The sequence below is a fragment of the Chrysemys picta genome, chromosome 5 (genome assembly GCF_011386835.1).
Source record: "Chrysemys picta bellii isolate R12L10 chromosome 5, ASM1138683v2, whole genome shotgun sequence".
Lineage (NCBI taxonomy): Eukaryota > Metazoa > Chordata > Testudines > Emydidae > Chrysemys > Chrysemys picta.
Genome location: NC_088795.1, coordinates 61,229,764 through 61,248,919, shown reverse-complemented (window position 1 = coordinate 61,248,919; position 19,156 = coordinate 61,229,764). Strand labels below are relative to the sequence as shown.

General features: G+C 42.0%; 1 protein-coding gene across 9 annotated transcripts in view; it reads right to left on the bottom strand.

Annotated features, from left to right (window-relative positions):
* The window catches only part of TMEM131L (transmembrane 131 like), a 116,044-nt gene extending 110,435 nt beyond the window's left edge, over positions 1-5,609 (bottom strand). For 4 of the 9 annotated variants that reach the window (XM_065596453.1, XM_065596455.1, XM_065596457.1 and 1 more), the window contains exons 1-2: positions 5,282-5,500; positions 4,406-4,476 (exon numbers count right to left, since the gene is read on the bottom strand). In XM_065596453.1, the coding sequence (XP_065452525.1) occupies positions 4,406-4,476; positions 5,282-5,405 (195 nt within the window). In that variant the 5' untranslated portion in view covers positions 5,406-5,500. Of the gene's footprint in view, positions 1-4,405; positions 4,477-5,281 lie in introns of all 9 variants that reach the window. The other 5 variants (XM_065596454.1, XM_065596456.1, XM_065596460.1 and 2 more) reach the window with 3 other exon arrangements.
* Between the last annotated feature and the right edge of the window lie 13,547 nt (positions 5,610-19,156).

The window sequence follows — 19,156 nt, the reverse complement described above, 5'->3', positions numbered from 1 at the left end:
CTTGTTTTGTTAAAAATATTATGTTTGCTGTTGAAGAAAAAAATCCAGAATAAATAATGTTGTTGTTTTAGTTAAATAAAACAATTTAAATGTCTGTCTGGTGATGTTCTCCTCCTAATACAGCATGGCAAGAAAATCTTCCAAATATTGATGATTAACCTGTTGAATTGGAGATAGTTCACCTCCCAATGACTTCATAAATATCTGCTTCATTTACCTTTGGTAAATGAAATAACCAAACAATCATTCATTTTCTGATATAGCTGTAAAACTAATATGAAAAGTTTTCAAAATACATCACTTTAAAAATATATAGTGTGTACCTTCCAAAAATGAAACCTACATCTATCTCTTAGTTGTGAAGGATATATATTAAGATTATAACAACCAACAAGAATGCACTTTTATATAAAAATCCATGATTAAATAAGTCTTCCTGACTAGTGATTTAAATCAAATCCACCCTGGCTCTCAGTATATCATCATTATCTGGGAGGAACATGCAGGGAATGAGCGTAACTAGACACACTTCATTGACAATCTAGGATAAAAAGATAGCCTGGTAGGACAATATGTTATCTAGGGGGTTGCCAGTCTGAACAGCCATTTCCTAACAGCCATCTGAAATCTAACTTGTTCTGGAGGTAGACCAACAAATGAGAGGTGCCCTGACCTCACAATGGAGGTGGCAATGGTATTGTCCATGACAAGAGTGTAATCTCTTCCCTCCAAAACTCATTCAAAATCAAGATCCAGTGTATACATAGCTGTGTGTATTAGGCTAGAAAGCACATGGGGGAGTCCCATATTTGACAGGGTACCCATGAGATTCTGAGCTAACACTGGATAGTTTCTGTATTATCTGTATAAACCATCAGTCACAACCACTCCAACACTGCATTAAGAGGAATATAGTACAGTAGAACTTCAAGAGTTACGAACACCAGAGTTACGAACTGACCGGTCAACCACTCACCTCATTCGGAACTGGAAGTATGCAGTCTGGCAGCAGCAGACACAGACACAGACACAGACACGGAAATACAGTACCGTGTTCAATGTAAACTACTAAAAAAATGAAGGGAAAGTTTAAAAAAAGATTTGATAAGGTAAGGAAACTGTTTTTGTGCTTGTTTCATTTAAATTAAGATGGTTAAAAGCAGCATTTTTTCTTCTGCATAATAAAGTTTCAAAACTGTATTAAGTCAATGTCAGTTGTAAACTTTTTAAACAACAATCATAACGTTTTGTTCAGATTTACGAATACTTTAGAGTTATGGACAACCTCCATTCCCAAGGTGATCGTAATTCTGAGGTTCTACTGTAATTCTCAACCAAGGACTTAAAGGGTGGCCTGCACATCCTCACAAGCTCCTCTGACTCAGATTGAGCTCTCTTACGGTACACCTACATTGCAAAACAAAACAAAATTAAATCCCACAGCAGCGAGTCTCAGAACCTGGGTCAACTGATTCAGGCTCATGCTATGGGGCTAAAAATAGCGGTGTAGACATTCCCGCTCAGGCTGGAGCTTAGGCTCTGAATCCGAGCCCAGGTGGGAACATCTACACAGCTATTTTCAGCCCCATAGCTCAAATCCCACAAGCCAGAGTCAGTTGACCTGGTGTCTGAGACTCACTGTCGCAATTTTTTTAACAATGTAAACATAACCTAAGTTGAATACAGCTTTAAAGCAGAAGACCATATACGTTCAATCTCTGCTTTAACTGACTTATCTGGCCTAATGACGTACTGCAATGTCACCCAGCCAAGTCTCAGTTATACATGCAGCACCAAAAGCTTCATCAGCCCTCAAATGAGAGATGGCAATTAACCTCATTAGCCACAGACACTACATTAAACAACATGAAGCGAAATTAGGACCCTACCATCTGGCACCCTGTGCGCCAAAAATAATATTCATCATCATCCCAGACCTAACCAGGCCACTGATATTAAACAACTAGCACCACTCTGTCCCTGGGAGTCTCACCCTACCTAATCTCCCTCACTTGTACTTTAATCGGCTATAAAAATGTATGATTATTGCATTCCCTTTTATTCCGGTTTATTCCAGCACCCTGAAAATGCTCTGTGTAATTTAATATAATTTTTGTAGAAATCTGCTAATGCTTGTAAACAGAGACAAATCCACACTAGCAACATCTTTTACAGAACATCCTGCTGGTCTATTATACTTCATTTATGTCCACAAATGTGACAGAATATAAACTCCCCCACAATTTTAAAGTAATTTAAGATATATATGCTACCGACACCACAAAGGAAAAGTTCAGTGCAAACTAACAGTGCTTGATGACTTAATTGCTGGCATCTTCAATGTTTATAGCCATAACCAGGATTTATTTTTAAATTGAAAAAAATATATGAACTCCCTCTCTGAATCTATGGTGGCTAAGAGGGTTATTTTTGTCCTGGGGATTTCCAAGTCACTCTTCCCATCATAAAATTCCCTTTAGTAACAATGTACTGAGTCTGCCTTGCAGAGTGCCAATTGTTAATTACCATGCTATTGGTTTTTGGATTCTGATAGAAACAAAATATACTTTGACCTTAACAACTACAATGGTGATCTGTTGATACTTTTTCAAAAAGTGCCTGCCAACAAAAACAAGTTGTTTTAGAGTCCCTGATCACGCGCGCGCGCGTGTGTGTGAGCGCGCGCGCAGATATAAAGAAAGTCAGATTCCCCCTCCTTCATCCACCCCCAATCATGTGCTTGTTTTTTATTTTAGAAAAATCAGAACTGTATTTCCTTTTTCACTGGAGGACTCAAGAGCCTGTGTGCATATCTGAAGCTTTTTCAGTCCATAATTGAGAGGATTTAAGTGCTGAGTCCTTTACAAAGAAACTTTTCTCTCAAGTGTTTTAGTTAAACAGACATTAACAAATTACAAACAAACAAACAAACCCACAGAATTATAAAGAGTCTAAATAAAAGCCACACCTGCTCTAATCAAGTTCCCCTTCTTGGTACTTGTGAAGTCAACATTCCACTAGTTTTCCATTCATCCATTGTTTTTCAGGATAAACAGGACCAATATTTTTAATGTTACAAACAGGTAGGATTAAAACAAAACAAAACCACCTTGTTTTCTTGTGCTGTACAAAGAAGGCCTGAATGCAAGGCATGTGTCCAGTTCTCCCGTCCCTTTCCTTCCACACACTTGGAGGTCACCTTACAGAGAAACTAAGAAACTAAAGAAACCAAGAGAACGGTGCTGCCCAAGTCAGATTCAGAAAACAAATGATTTCAAAACAAAAACAAATATAAACCCCACGTGAGATGTCAGTATTGGCAATTGCTGCAAGTTATTATTTATGGAGGGCTGTCAGAATGATGGATACTGAACCAACAAGAAGTAGATAGATATTACGCTTCACACACAAACTATGGCTCAGTCTCAAATACTGTGTACACTGTGCATGAGGAGAAGTCATCACTGACAGGCTTAGTGGATCAAATGTTTTTAAAAGTTGAAAGGAGAGAAGTGAGTCCAAGCATAGGGGGCAGCATTGAAGAAAATGTGAGGGAAGTTGGGAGGGGCTTACGAGGAGCAAAAACAATGGGAGGGAAAAGCAGGCAGAAATGGTTAGAAGAGTTTGAACTTGCTTCCTCTTGCCTACCTGAGCTATATCAAGAAGAAGCTAAGAAGGGACTGTAAAACAATTACAAGCATGTAAGTGTTTTGTGTAGTTTCTTTCTTTCTAACTTGACTTCTTTCTTTTGAGTCTCACAGCTCTGGAAAACAAAATCAAGGTGGGACTTGATTGCTGAATGGGATATTGAGCTTTTTAAACTTTAATACTCCAACTCAAATCCTGCCCACCTCAGCACATGCTTAAAGCTACCATTTGATGGATCTTTAGTGGAATATGTAAAATAAGATGGTTGTGCGAAGCCACAATCCACATCAGAAAACCATCACCATAATTAGCAACATTGTTGGATACCTCAGCAAAAAAAACAAAGGACTGACATACCTCTTCTGTCACTCTTAGAGCTCATCATACCAAAACTGAATGGAGGTAGAGCAACACTGTAATAGACTCTCCTTTACCAAAGGGATCACGGGCTGCTTGATATCACTTTATTTCTCTCAGAGTTACAATGTAATCTTAAATGTGAGCACTGTTGGCTGCTGCAACCCTGGCAAGGTGCAGTCCCAACCCCAAACACACACCCTGCCCCTGAACCTGAAGCCATTATGACTCATGGTATCACATGGGGGACTTGTGCACTGTTGCCAGGTGTGGTGGCCACAGAGTTTGTTTGCAAGGCAAACTGACATTAGTAGCGGTCACTGCTGCTGGGGGCTGGCTGTCCAAGCTGCATCTGCTCCTCCCTCTATACACCCTCAGTGCTGTCACCGTATCTCCTCACCTGAGTGGGCATCAGCAGTTCCCCTTCTTCAGCTTGCCACAGCTCCACCACGCTGGGGATTGGGTCAATAGCTAAACAAGCCAAACAAAACAACACACACTAAAATAACTAATCACATTTTAAATGCACGAGAAAGCTCTAACAGCAGCATTTCATGTTTCTCTTTTCCCCAATGCTGAAAAAAAGTGTCCATATTAAAAGCAGCACAGGCTGGTGACATCTAAAGTGGGCAGGCAAAGCTGGCACATAAAGGTGCCTTCTGAGCCAATTTGTAGCAGCGGGTAAAGATCATAATGTGTCTGACTCCAAACAGGGGGTGGTTAATGCCTACCCTGAGGAGCCTCTACTGATTAAAAAGGAGGGTCTCTTTTCCGTGCAATGTCAGCGTGTGTGCAGCATGGTATAGCTGGGAGAGCGAACCACAAGGATGTGGGGTTGGGAAGGGGGAAATTCATGGCTTATTTCGCTGTAACGCTGGCTCGCAGTTTGTTACAAGGTTGCAACTGCTTCTAGCATTAAAAGATGGGCCAAACCCGAGGACTCCAGCCACAACAGCAGAGCCAGAAACAATGCTGCAGGAAGCGAAGTCCTCCTCATTCTTCTCCCCTCTATTTCGGGGCTGGGAACCATTACAGCCAACACAAAGCTGGGGGCTGTGCTCGAATCGCACGCACAAAAGGATGGCGAGAAAGGGAATGGCTTTGCAATCAAAATCGATTATGCTGGGCGGTGCTCGAGCAGGGCTTTCGCCTTTGCTTTGCCCATGCACAGCCCCTCTGCTCTCCTCCACCACCTTATTTACAAGCAGCAACCCGCTTCCCCCCATCTGCGAATTCCACCAGCCCCTTTCCCTTACGCGGATTTACCAGCGCTTACCTTGGCCCTGTGCTTCTCCCGGGCGAAAGCAGGGTAAGAGGACCTGGAAGACGCCTAACAAGAGGTTCATGGCCGTGGCTGCGCGGCAGTAGCTGCCTTGCTGCGGGTAGCGCAGCCCCGCCATGCTGGTGCTCTGCTACTGCGTGCTGCTCCGAGACTGTGGGCTGCAGGCTGCTGCTGCAGCCGCCGCCTCGCTCTGCTCTGCGCGTGTGTGCCACAGAGATAGGGAGGGCTGGGCGCTGCGCGGCCCGGGGTGGAACATTGACAATGAGAATGCAGCCTGCACGCGGGGCCCCGCCCGGCTGCCGCCGCCGCTCTTGCAGAGCACATGGCAGAGGGGCCAGCCAGAGCTTGGGAGACGGGGGGAAGAAGGTAAATCTTCAGCCAACACTGGCCCAAATCCTGCCCGCCTTACTTCGGCTCGCTGAGTTCAGCAGAAGCCGTGCCCGAGTCAGGAGAGCAGTATGGGGCCTATTGTCTCAAGCTAGGGGAAATACAGTTTCTCAACGCTGTTCTCCATGGGGTTTTAAAATGTTAATAGATGCACCCCTTTTACCCACGCCCTTATATCCAGACACACATTTATACACAGGCGGAGTAGTGTGTGTGTGTGCATGTGGGGAAACACACAATTGCATATAAAAATGGTGTCAAATACAACTGTATTTGCATTCCAGCTAGTGGAATATATAAGCAAATTATCACCTTGATGTGTCGGTCTTACACATACACACAAAGTAATTTGTCTGCTTATTCACGGTACCACTTCGAAAGCAAATTGCATTCTGGCCTGATGTGGTGCAAGCAATTTGTTACATGCCAGCACCAGGTGACAGCTCTTCAGGACTAAATTATTCTGCACACACATTCCTCCCAACTCCAGTCTCCAATCACTAGCAGAGGAGTGTTTAATTTTGTGTGTATGTGCACATGCATGCGTGTACACACATGCTACAGAGAATTTTTATTGCCCACAAAAAACAAAGTCTGCATAGAAAGCATTAATGGAATGGTGATTAAAACTTACAGGAAGGGGAAAGGGAAGTATATCTGTGTGGCCTCTTGCCAATTGTTGCAGTGAGGATATCTGGTGAATTTGACAAGCTGTTACTAGGGGTGACAAGACACTGACTGCTTCCAGAGGACTCAGGAGTCTGACCTCAACATAATATAAAAAAGGGGAGACCTCATGGTAAGGCTTCAGCTTATAACAGGTGTTGACAGAAATAGACTAATGCAGAGCTCATGTGGAATGTGGACAACCTCACTTTCAGATGCAAAAGTCATGGGAAACCCTTTCCTTCAAAGTCAAACTACAGAGACTTACCCCATTTCCTGTTAAATAATTCAGAGAAAACAAATCATGGTGGTATTTTTCTATGGAAACCAACCATTTATTTATTTAACTATATAATAAATTCTGGATTGCTCACCAGTTTGTTTACATGGTCTAGGAATATTTCTCGATGCCTAAACTTCTGATCCTGATGCTGTCAAACATAGAGGATGCTTGAAAGTCAGAAGACAGAAGTGATGCAACTGCACACCTGTCAAGCAACATTAATTCTTAAAATTAGGGCTAGATAAACACTTCTAGCTTTATTACCCTCTTGAATATTTTGAGGATCAAAAGCTCAACTAATGTTGTTTGGAAAAAATGGATCAAAAGAGTGGATAGAGCTAAAAACAGTGAGATAGGCTGGGGAGGGAAAACAGAACACTGAGAGGAAGCAGGGGAAAAAAACCCTCTTGGTTTAGCCCACATCTGCTGACCTTCAGGGCAGATATGCTGAAGAGGGCTGCTGAAGAAGCAAATATTGGATGTGATATTTAGAGAAAAGTCAAGAATTTGGTTTATTCTTGTGTTACTTGGTTACTTAGCATTATTACATGTAATGGGGTTGCTATTTCTTTTTTGTTCTATTGTATTTTTGAGTAACTGTCATAGGCAACTACAGTATTCAGATAAGGCCCTCATCTTTATTTTATAAGTCTGAAGCCGACATAATGTATAAAATGCAGTCCAGATACTGTATAGAACTCACCCATTTTAACAATATATAGCTTCCAACATGTACTCTAATCATACCACCACATAGCATAGCTTTTCCTCTAGCTAGTAATACTTTAAACAAATATTTTCCAAATTCAAACTAGTTTTGCAAATCTTAAAAAAAACCCAAACACCCAGCTAACAAGTGCAAATGTGGTAGTTAGAAAAGACATAAATAAAGCCAAACAATTTACAAGATCCTGTTTCATCTCTTGACCCAGGCTCTGTATAAATCCTAATAGGAACTCCATTAGTCATTGCTATCAGTAATAATTCTCTAAGAGGTAAACAACAAACAGTTATATATGGCCATCTAGGTCTTTATACTTGTTAGTCATAAAATGTTTCTCAAATCCATGGGCCTTTTGGATAGCAACTTTTCCAAGAGTTCATGCTTGAAACTTATTAAGTGTTTCTACATTCGCTGAAAAAGCAACATTGGATCTTGACACGTTTGTCCCCCAGTAAAACAGAAGACTTTTCTTTTTGCCTGTCATGCATACAGACTCTGTATGCTAACTATATTTTTTACCCTTACTTATTTCCTCCTCTTCCTTCTCCCTCTATTTTATTTTTTTCTTTTTCCCATTCTCTTTCTATAATGCTGTTCTTTTTCCAAACATCTTTCCTGTCTTCTGTTCATTCCTCCAGCATCACTAATCAATCACTTTTCACATACTGTACACTCTTACATTCCATCTATACTAGGAAACTAAGGCCTCATTTACACACAAAAGCTGCACCATTTTAACTATAGTGGTATACTTAAAGTGGTACAATCCCACTTCATGTGAATGCAGTTATACCGGTATAAATGTATTTACCGTATACTGGTATAGTTTATTCCTGTACAAGAAGGGGAATAAACTATACTTGTTGTAGGAGCAGCAGTGATCTGTATGCTATGTATAACTATGCTATATATAGCCTGTATGCTCAAAAGGTCTGTTACACTCCCCCGCTCCCCTTTTGTCTCCTCTCCCTCTCTGAATACCTGTGAAGGGCTTTCCCCCTCCCCATCCCTCCTGGAATGCTTCTGGGATGAATGAACAGCTGGAAGATCAGAATTGCTTCCAGGTAGACAAGGTGTCTGGGACTCTAATTAGACAGCACTCACATACCCAATGTATGGACACTGCCCGAGGTGGAGTGTGACCAATTAGACGCGGCCAAGTCATCTCTAGTCACAGGCCATGACACTCTGATTAGGCAGTGATCACACATCAAGTGCATGGACACTGCCCGAGGTGGAGTGTGACCAACCAGATGCAGCCAAGTCATCTCTAGTCGCAGGCCAGGAGGAGCAGGTCCTTAAAAGGGGAAGGGGCCACAAGCTTGTACCTCCGGTGAACGCCCTTCTCTGGGAAAGGTTCCCTGCATTGTGCCTCGGGAAGACTTACCTTCATCACTCCGTCCATCACTGCGCTGTGGGACACTTACCTTCAAGGATCATGCCTGCCTGTCTTGGGAGCGTAAGTATGCGAGTTTGAGCATGACTCTCCCCCCCCACTTCCTTTGAGGTTAACTATCAGTATAATAAATGTGCTGCTTTCTGCCAAGTCTGGTGGGTCCTCCCTAAGCTTACTAACTGCCCAATTTCAGGTAACAATACTGGTATAAGACACCTCTCTAGGGCTAGGTCTACACTATGGGGGTGTGGGGGTCGACCTAAGATACGCAACTTCAGCTACGTGACTAGAGTAGCTGAAGTTGCATATTTTAGGTCGACTTACCTGGCTGTGAGGACGGCGGCGAGTTGACCGCTGCCGCGCCACCGTCGACTGCTGCTGCGCCGCTGTTGACTCCGCTTCCACCTCTTGCTGCGGTGGATTTCTGGAGTCGACGGCAGAGCCATCGGGGATCGATTTTATCACGTCTTCACTAGACGCGATAAGTCGATCCCCAATAGACCTGGTTTTAGGAGATTTAAGATGATCTGACCTGTTTTGACTGAACTGGTTTCAAGACTACCTGAAAAATAATTCCTAGGAGAGTGAAGGGAAAGGGTGATAAGTTTGGTGCAGGGTTGTTTCCATGGATGATATCAAAGGACCAACTCTGTGAATGGAGAGATTGTATGAGCATCTGTGGGGGTTGGAGCAGTCACGTATTGCTTTCAACTTAGATATGACTGAGCAGGATTGGAGGGAAATAAGGGTTAAGATAAGTAGGTACCATTTCCTGCTGTAGAGAACTATATTGTATAACACAGACATCAGCAGGGAATAGGCAGTATAATTATTTTCTCCTGCTTTCATGCCTGTGTCATCTGTGCATCACTGTACCAGTAAAAATGCTGAGGACTGTTTTTCTTGCATTAAATGGCAAAACAGAATGAAGTGTGCTTGAAGCTAAATAAGAGCAACATATTACTTACATGCTGTGGTCCAGTGTATGAGCCAATAGGCACAAGGTAATACAAATGTTTTAGTCATAGTGCCCAATATGTAATTTATTGCCACTTGAAGCTTTTCTTTTTTTGTTCTTACACTGCAGTTACTGATTCCAGCCCCTGTCCAAATGTCTGCCATTCTGAGTCCATTTTCACAGCATGGCACAGCCAGCCACTGTGCACTCTGAGCCAGGTACTTCTGCAGTGAGTGGGAGCAGCAACTCATGTAGGTGAAAAGGGGTTGCTGACCCTGGAGAATAATGGGAGAACCAAACTAGGCAATCTAGAGAGAAGCTTGACAGCTGCCACCTCTGCTGTGGAAGCAGAGAGAGGATGGAACAGTGAAGGCAGGGGAAATGGAGGTGGATACTGTCACTTCCTCCACTCTTGCACATGAGTCTATATCTGTCTTGCACTAATAGCAGCATTCATAAGATGTTGAGAACCCACCCAGGCCCCAGACTGCAACAATCAGCCCCTATTGGCCAATCCAAAAAAGCCTGCACCCCTGCTGGAGAAGCCCCTCATCCCAGATTCCTTCTCCCTCCTGAATCGGCTTGACCACAGTCTCCAGGTCCCCTTCCTCCTGCCTACCCTCCTCCCCCAATTCCTGGCAACATCTGTGGCATCTTCCAGTCTCACTTCTCACCCTGTTGGCCTGCTTGATTCACCAAGCCATTGTTCTCCATTTTCAGTGTTTTCATAATGCATTTAGATTACTATTACTTCCTCAAGCATTAGGATTTGGGAGTGGCACAGAATTTAGAGGGCAAGTGTATAAAACAGAATGCCATTATCCTTTAGTTTAACAGTCATATGTATATATAATACCGCAATGTTCTGGCTACATCTGCAGCAATTTCACAGCCAGCTCTCCAACTAAATCTGACCTACATAAGCTACCTCCCTCACTAGAGTTGCATTATTTTATTCTGAACACTGTCGCACTCCAGCGGCCTAGTTGCAGCCAGTTAAACAAGTCAGTATGCTTGTCTCCCTGTAAATATAGTCTTGTCAGCAGCATGCATAAAATGGTCACAGTTTCTGCTGCTTCCAGGTCACTCCCTATATCTACAGTAAGGCAAATTTTGAAAGCACACTTTGTATTTGAATGCCTTCAGTGATTCAGAGATGGATGGAGAGTGGGCTGAGTGCAGGAAGATGAAAAAGAAAAGCCACTGGCCTGACTCTAGTAGCCCTTTTTGATGGGCCGTCACACTAAGTAAGTGGCTCTGTATCTGAGAAATTGGTTCCTAATCTGCAGCCAATAGATGCACTTTACCTATCTTGGGAAAAACAAATACTATTAAAGCATCAAAATATGGAACTGGTTAAGTAATATAGAGAGAGAATTGTTCCAAAATATTACAATATAACTGGATTCATGAAACTTCTCCAAGTTATTTATTAAATGTGTTAACCTGCTTTCAGAGTTCCTGTATTTAGAGATCTATTGACAATCTTATGTTGTCCACAAGGGGGGAAAAAACATATTTTGAGATAGGCCTGTACTTATTGTTCATCTGAAGCAAATTCCCAGACTGGCATACTTTAAGATCACCTTGACTGTTTGTTCAGTACAATACAATGCGCTGTTGAAATATTTGTTTCCACTGTTTTCCTTGTCCTTGAACTACAGTGAAACTACGCTGCATTTTACCTAGACTACCCTGAAGATCCTGTTGTAAAATATTGCAATTTATAAAACAAATATCAATAATGAACCCAGTCCAGCAGTTTTCCTTCAAGTAAAATTCCCCTCAACTTCAGAGTAGGATGACCACCTACATTTCAAGAAGATAAATGACAGCTATATGAAAAATATTGGAGAAAGCTAGTTTTTAAGAGACTCTAGCCTACATGTTTTATGCAAAGCACAAAATCATTTATTTGTATCACAGTAGATTACACTTTGTATGATTATTGCTTGAAAATATACTGATCGACTTCTTAGAAGCTCCTATTAGAAACTAGTTGTGGAACATAAAGCACATCCCTTAAAAAATACAGGATGATTGGCCAACCCATTTCAGTGGAGCTTTTCCTAAATACAGAATGCAAGTCTAATATCAAAAATGGGGGGGGGGGGAGATTCAGAGGAGATAAGAGACCATATCCCAACCTAACCCATATTCCATAAAAATAACATTTTGCAAAAAGATTGTTATGTAGTATTTCTGGTCTAAGGAGGAAGGATGAGCTTGTAGTTAAAGCACTTCAGGAGACTCAGGAGATCTGGGCTTGGTTAACAGCTCTTTCTGTGCGACCTTGGACAAATCATCGAGGGCTCGATTCTGCAAGGTTTTGAGCACGCTAGCTCTGATCCATCAAAGCTTAATTTTAAGCACATGTGTAGTCCCATTGCAGTCATTTGTCACTGAAGTCAATGAGACTACTCACATTCTTGAAGTGAAGTATGTGCTGTAGTGCTTTGATGGGTTGGGACCAGAGTGCTCAGAACCTTGCAGGACTCAGCCATAAAACTCTCTGGGCTCAGTTCCCCATTTGTTAATGGGGATAACGACATTCCCTTTCCAATCTTGTCTATTTAGACTGCAAGCTTTTTGGGTCAGAGGTGATGTCTTACTGTGTGTTTGTACAATTTCTCTTGGGGTCTCTGTGCATTATTGTAATAATAAAATACAACAGCAAAAGTCTCTCTCTTTCCCCCCTCCCCATCCCAACCCAAAGTGACCATTGTGCCGTCCCACCCTCTGCCCCACCCCCAAAAAAAGTTTAAAAAAAAAAGATGTGATCATTTCTTGTTAGCAAAGTTGGGAAATGTCGTTTGTGATGGGCTGGTGGTAATTCTTTTGAGCACTAATTCAGACTGATAAGGCTGCATGAGACAAAACCAGCTCTTGCAGCGTAATTAGAGAAGTACAAATTGTTTCTAAAGCCTCATGCTGGCAGAATTTGTACAATTAATGAACAGTTGTCACTGTTGGGGCTTGCTTGAGAGAAATTGCTCTTCTCTTACAAACACTAACTGGGTCAGCAACCAATCATCTGTTTAAGAAAGGGAAAGTAAACAAGCAAATCTGTGCTACACGAATAAACTATTAAATGACACGGTGGCTCATTATAAACAAATGTGCGATATTTATCATTTGCAGTAAACAGATTTTCTTTTGCCAGTTTCCTTGGACTATTTTTATTTTTAAAACAAGACTTTAGTTAAATGCATGCAGATAAATAGCATACTTACCTGGCCTATCTTTGTCTTTTCCCTTATGCTTCTTTCACAATAAATCCTCATAGTAAAACAAACCTCTTGCCCAGTGTCTGTCTACATGATCACATTGAAGACTTGAAGAATATAGGACAGTCTTGGATTACTTAGATACAATAACTTATATAGTATTAAGAAAATGATGATTATTCTTGTTACTAAGCAACACATAAGCAAGCACTTGCTTTTGGAATCCCCATTAAGAAAAATATATCTACCCTAACTTCTCTGCCTATTTTTAAATATATTTTAAATATTTTTAATTAAAGTCAAATCATATACTAGGTAATTCAAAGTTAGCGCATGTACACCCCCCCCCCTTTTCTTGTCTTCCTCTCCTTATATTCCACAGTATATCAACTGGATACACTGTACAGTGAGGTGGATCCTTACACACAGCAGGATTTGGCCGGTTCCACCATGTTGCGATAGCGTTCAAAGCTTTATAAGCTTCATTTCGTTTCAGAAAGCCTGTTTGAGCATTGTCTGTGCTTAAAGAGGCATTTAAAACTAAAGTGAAGCTTTGAAAGCTTCAGAGAAAACAACGCTGGACCTAAACCCATGAGTTCCCCATCAGGTTTTTGAAGTGATGGCACCATGTAGAAAACATTACATGCTGATGTCAGAGCCCTGAAGTACATGGGCACAAAAGGGAGATTTAACAGCAAATTAGGGATAGAGTTTCTGTCTCTGAGTTTACAGTATATTACTGAATCATGTATGTGCACTGAGGAAAGAAAAAAATCCGTAATTTGGAATTTCCTCCTCCACTGGATCTTATTCATACATTTATTTTCTCTTTTTGCACAGATTATTAGGGCATAACTATTGTTATGTGCCTTTTAAAAAGTACTATGAAGGGAAAAAAGTACACCTTTTTTAAAAACACTATAGGGTGTAAAATCCACACTCTGCAACATTTGAAAGAAGTGTGCGAGTGTAGGAGTTCCACAACTAATAATTTCTATTTCTCCCTCTATTTTTGTTTCTGTTTGCACACAACACTTCAAGATGATTGAATGAATTGGTTTGAAAATATTGTTAACACAACTATACAGTCTATAAACTGGAAAAAAAATAGCCTTAAGAGAGGGGTGGTTCAATGTTATATTTTCTTTAAAGTACTCATTTTAAAATTTACACATGTGCCTGCTACAACTTCTAGGCATGTACACACCTTTTATACAAACACAAACTGATAACATCTCAGGTCAAGAGGAAAATACTCCAATTATAGCCACTGCCTTCAGGCACTAGCCTGCGTTAATAGGCAGGCTTTGCCATATGTGCTTTGAAGATCAACAGTCTAGTTCTGTTGGATCAACCAAGGAACTGAATTTTCTCACTCCACCCATAAAAATACATGAATCAGGCCCGAATTATTCCAATATGGGCAGCGTCAGCAAGAACTTCCCAGCTGAATTCAGCTGTCAGGATGGAGGATCCAGAAAGAGGCCATTGCCGTGATAGCCAAGGGCCCAACTCATGTAAGGCTTTATAAATCAAAATCAGCTCCTTGAACTGTCCCCAGAAACAAATCAGCAGGCTGTGCAATCTATAGAGAATTGGTGTTATACTGTCAAGGTGAGAAGCACCACTAACGTTTCTGAGTCAACACGCTGAACACATTGCAATAATCCCACTTGAAAGAAACAAAGCTCTGGATAACTCTGCCAAGGCCTGCCATGCATCTAGGATGAAATGCTAGGGAAGGTGAAAAAAATCCTGGTTATGCTACTATCTGGGAATTTAGAAGCAGACAAGAAGCTAAAATCCCCAGATTAAAAATCATATTGATCAAAGTTGGGTATTTTGACTGGGGAAGTACAAGCCACATTTGGTCATCACTTCTGGACGACATCCTATTCCACAGCATCACCCGTGTTTCATTTGGAGTCAGCTTCAGGTTAAAAGCTCTAGACAGTGGGAAAGAGGAGAGAACTTACCAGCTAGGTCAATGAAATAGACTAGAATTTATTAGTTTTAGTTTTCCACGAAAATGTTGTTTAAAAAAAAAACTGCGCAGGAAAATATATTTTCCTTCATCTCATTCTTGGAAATAACTGGATGATTTTTTTCAGAAACTTAAAAAATAAAATAAAAAAAATCAGCCTGAAGCAGACAACTGACATGGGAAATTTTAGTCCAAATGATTAAAGTTGGGCAAAGTTGTAAGCCACTGAAAAGAGGGTCTTATGGAAATGTTCGGAAACCCTAACTAGAGGCAGTTCTACCAGCTCCAAATATATATATATATATACACACACACACCCATTCCTACCCCTCTCCCCCATCAAAAATGTGAAAAGAAAATTGAGCTTGCAAAATAAAGCAACTGAAAGTTGGAAATACCAATGTTAAGGTTACTTATGCAACCTGCACAGTACAATGAGGTTCTAATTCTGTTTAGGTACAACTGCAATAGAAACAATAGTGAAAACTGATAATAAATAATAATAAAATAAATACATAATAATAAATAATAAGAATAATGCAAAACTCCCAATCAAGTTATTCATTTTGCCTGAGTAACAATTCAGGACTGGATCCAGAGTGATTTAAAAAAATCATAAGACAGGATTTGAAGTTTTTGGCTGACATTTGTTCCCCTGCATGCAGTAAAAGTTGAGCATATTTATTTCTTTAGTGGTTTAATTCAGTGAGCAATTATAGGTACAATCCCCAAAACTGCAAGTTGTAGATTCACAGAGCAATAATTTAAATGGACTAGAAGACTATCCCAGGAATCATTTCAACCAATTGAACACGGCCAGCTCTGGAACAAAACATAGCAACAGTTTAACAGTGCCACATACAGCTAGAACAGGAAGTGAAGTTTCATATCCATCTGAAACGGCTTGGGGAATTTAGGTAAACCATAGGCAGACTATAATTAAAAGTACCATGGGATTTTTAAATGGCCACAGATGGTCAGGCTCTTGCCTTTAAGCCATCTAAAAAAACAGCACTTTCGGCAGTAAAGTGCTCCCTCATAAAATGCTGGGGTATTGGTTATGTATACACTCAAAATGGAAAGTGCCATCAACCAAATCGATATCACTACTTCCAGCACTCAGGATTTTGCTTGGACATGTCCTTTTAAGGTACTGAACATACTCAACACTGTTTGATTTGAGGGATCTAAAAAGATCACAGCCTGAGATGGTGTGGATCCAGAGAAAAATTCTTGTGGATTCTTACAGTAATATTTATCTTCAATATTCTGCTTCCTCTACATGCACTGAACTCCAAGGGACATCAATGGAAGATCCTCACATGTGGGAGAAGCAGAATACACAAAATGAATACTATGATGATCAACTGAAGATTATTTTGTCAACAGGTACATGGACCACTATTACATATTCATCATTTACCATCCCACAGGACTTTCATCTCCCTTTACTGTAATATTTTGTATTCTAGACAGAAAATACTGCAACTCCCACAATAAAATACCTGGTAAATGTTGAATATTTAATGGCAGTCACTGTAATAGAGAGTAAGGTTATTGAAATTCTCCTTAGTGGGTTCAATACCACTCTTATTGAAATGAGTTTAATATTGACTTTAATAGGTGGAGAAGTGGGCCCAGCATATAAAAAAAGAATGAAACAAATATTTGCAGTATTAACCATTTCTGACGAAGATGGTCTGTGTTTGTAGACTCCAATGTGATGCTCAGTATAATTTTTAGATTTTAACAACATTGGTTATTTTTAAATTGCTTGTTTCTAAGGGTATGTCTACACTACGGGATCAATCCAAATTTATATAATTCGAATTTTGGAAACAGATTGTATAAAGTCGAATGTATGCGGCCACACTAAGTACATTAATTCGGCGGTGTGTGTCCATGTACCGGGGCTAGCGTCAATTTCCAGAGCGTTGCACGGTGGGTAGCTATCCCATAGCTATCCCATAGTTCCCGCAGTCTCCTCCGCCCATTGGAATTCTGGGTTGAGATCCCAATGCCTGATGGGGCCAAAAACATTGTCGCGGGTGGTTCTGGGGACATCCTTCCCCCTCTCCAGGGAAGCAACGGCAGACAACCGTTTCGCGCCTTTTTTCCTGGGTGAACACTGCAGACTCCATACCTCGGCAAGCATGGAGCCCGCTCAGCTCAAGACAGCAGTCATGAACATTGTAAACACCTTGCGCGTTATCGTGCAGTTTATGCTGAACCAGAACCTGCAAAACCAGGCGGCGAGGAGTAGGCTACGGCAGCGCGGCGGCGAGAGTGATGAGGACATGGACATGGAATTCTATCAAACCGCGGGCCCCGGTGCTTTGGCGATCATGCTGTTAATGGGGCAGGTTATAGCCGTGGAATGCCGATTCTGGGCCTGGGAAACAAGCACAGACTGGTGGGACCGCATAGTATTGCAGGTGTGGGACGATTACCAGTGGCTGCGAAACTTTCGCATGCATAAGGGCACTTTCTTGGAACTTTGTGACTTGCTTTCCCCTGCCCTGAAACGCCAGAATACCAAGATGAGAGCAGCCCTCACAGTTGAGAAGTGAGTGGCGATAGCCCTGTGGAAGCTTGCAACGCCAGACAGCTACCGGTCAGTCGGGAATCAATTTGGAGTGGGCAAATCTACTGTGGGGGCTGCTGTCATGCAAGTAGCCAAAGCAATCACTGAGCTGCTGCTACGAAAGGTAGTGACTCTGGGAAATGTGCAGGCCATAGTGGATGGCTTTGCTGCAATGGGATTCCCTAACTGTGGTGGGGCAATAGATGGAATCCATATCCCTATCTTGGCACCGGAGCACCAGGTACCCAGTACATAAACCGCAAGAGGTACTTTTCAATGGTGCTGCAAGCACTTGTGGATCACAAGGGACGTTTCACCAACATCAACGTGGGCTGGCCGGGAAGGGTTCATGATGCTCGCGTCTTCAGGAACACTACTCTGTTTAAAGGGCTGCAGCAAGGGACTTACTTCCCAGACCAGAAAATAACCGTTGGGGGTGTTGAAATGCCTATAATTATCCTTGGGGACCCAGCCTACCCCTTAATGCCATGGCTCATGAAGCCATACACAGGCAGCCTGGACAGGAGTCAGGAGCTGTTCAACTACAGGCTGAGCAAGTGCAGAATGGTGGTAGAATGTGCATTTGGCCGTTTAAAAGGTCGCTGGCGCTCGTTACTGACTCGGTCAGACCTCAGCCAAACCAATATCCCCATTGTTATTGCTGCTTGCTGTGTGCTCCACAATCTCTGTGAGAGTAAGGGGGAGACCTTTATGGCGGGGTGGGAGGCTGAGGCAAATCGCCTGGCTGCTGATTATGCGCAGCCAGACACCAGGGCAATTAGAAGAGCACACCAGGAAGTGCTGCACATCAGAGAAGCTTTGAAAACCAGTTTCATGACTGGCCAGGCTACCATGTGAAAGTTCAGTTTGCTGAAAACCCGCCCCCTTGATTGACTCATTCCCTGTAAGCAAACTACCCTCCCCCCTTAAATCACAGCTTGCTTTTAAAGGAAATAAAGTCACTATCATTTAAAAATCATGTATTCTTTATTAATTGATTATAAAAACATAGGGAGAGAATCGACAAGGTAACCTGGGTGAGGTTTGGGAGGAGGATAGGAGGGAAGTAAAAGGGAGATTATACAGCGGCTGCAGCGGCAGTCTGTTATCCTGCTGACGTTCCTGAAGCTCCACCAGACGCTGGAGCATGTCCGTTTGATCACGCAGCAGCCCCAGCATTGCAGCCTGCCACCTCTCATCTCGAGCGTCCCTCATGACCTCACGTTCACTGGCATCTTTCCTGTATTTCGATACCATGTCCTTTCACTCATTCAAATGAGCTCTTTCATTGCGGGTGCATTCCATTATTTCCGAGAACATATCGTCTCGCGTCCTCTTTCTCCACCGCCTTATCTGAGATAGCCTTTGGGACGGAGGAGGGAGGCTTGAAAAATTTGCAGCTGCTGGAGGGAGGGATGAAAAAAAAGGAGAGAAGTTTTTAAAATGATACATTTTACAGAACAATGCTTATACTCTTTCATGGTGAACAACACTATTCACATTACATAGCACATGTGATTTCAGTACAAGGTTGCATTTTCCATCTTAATATTGAGTGCCTGTGGCTTTGGTGTTAGAGATCACAGACGCAGGTCCGGGCAACAGAATTCAGCTTGCATGCGGCCATTGTAAGCCATTGTCTTTCGGCTTCTGCGCCCTC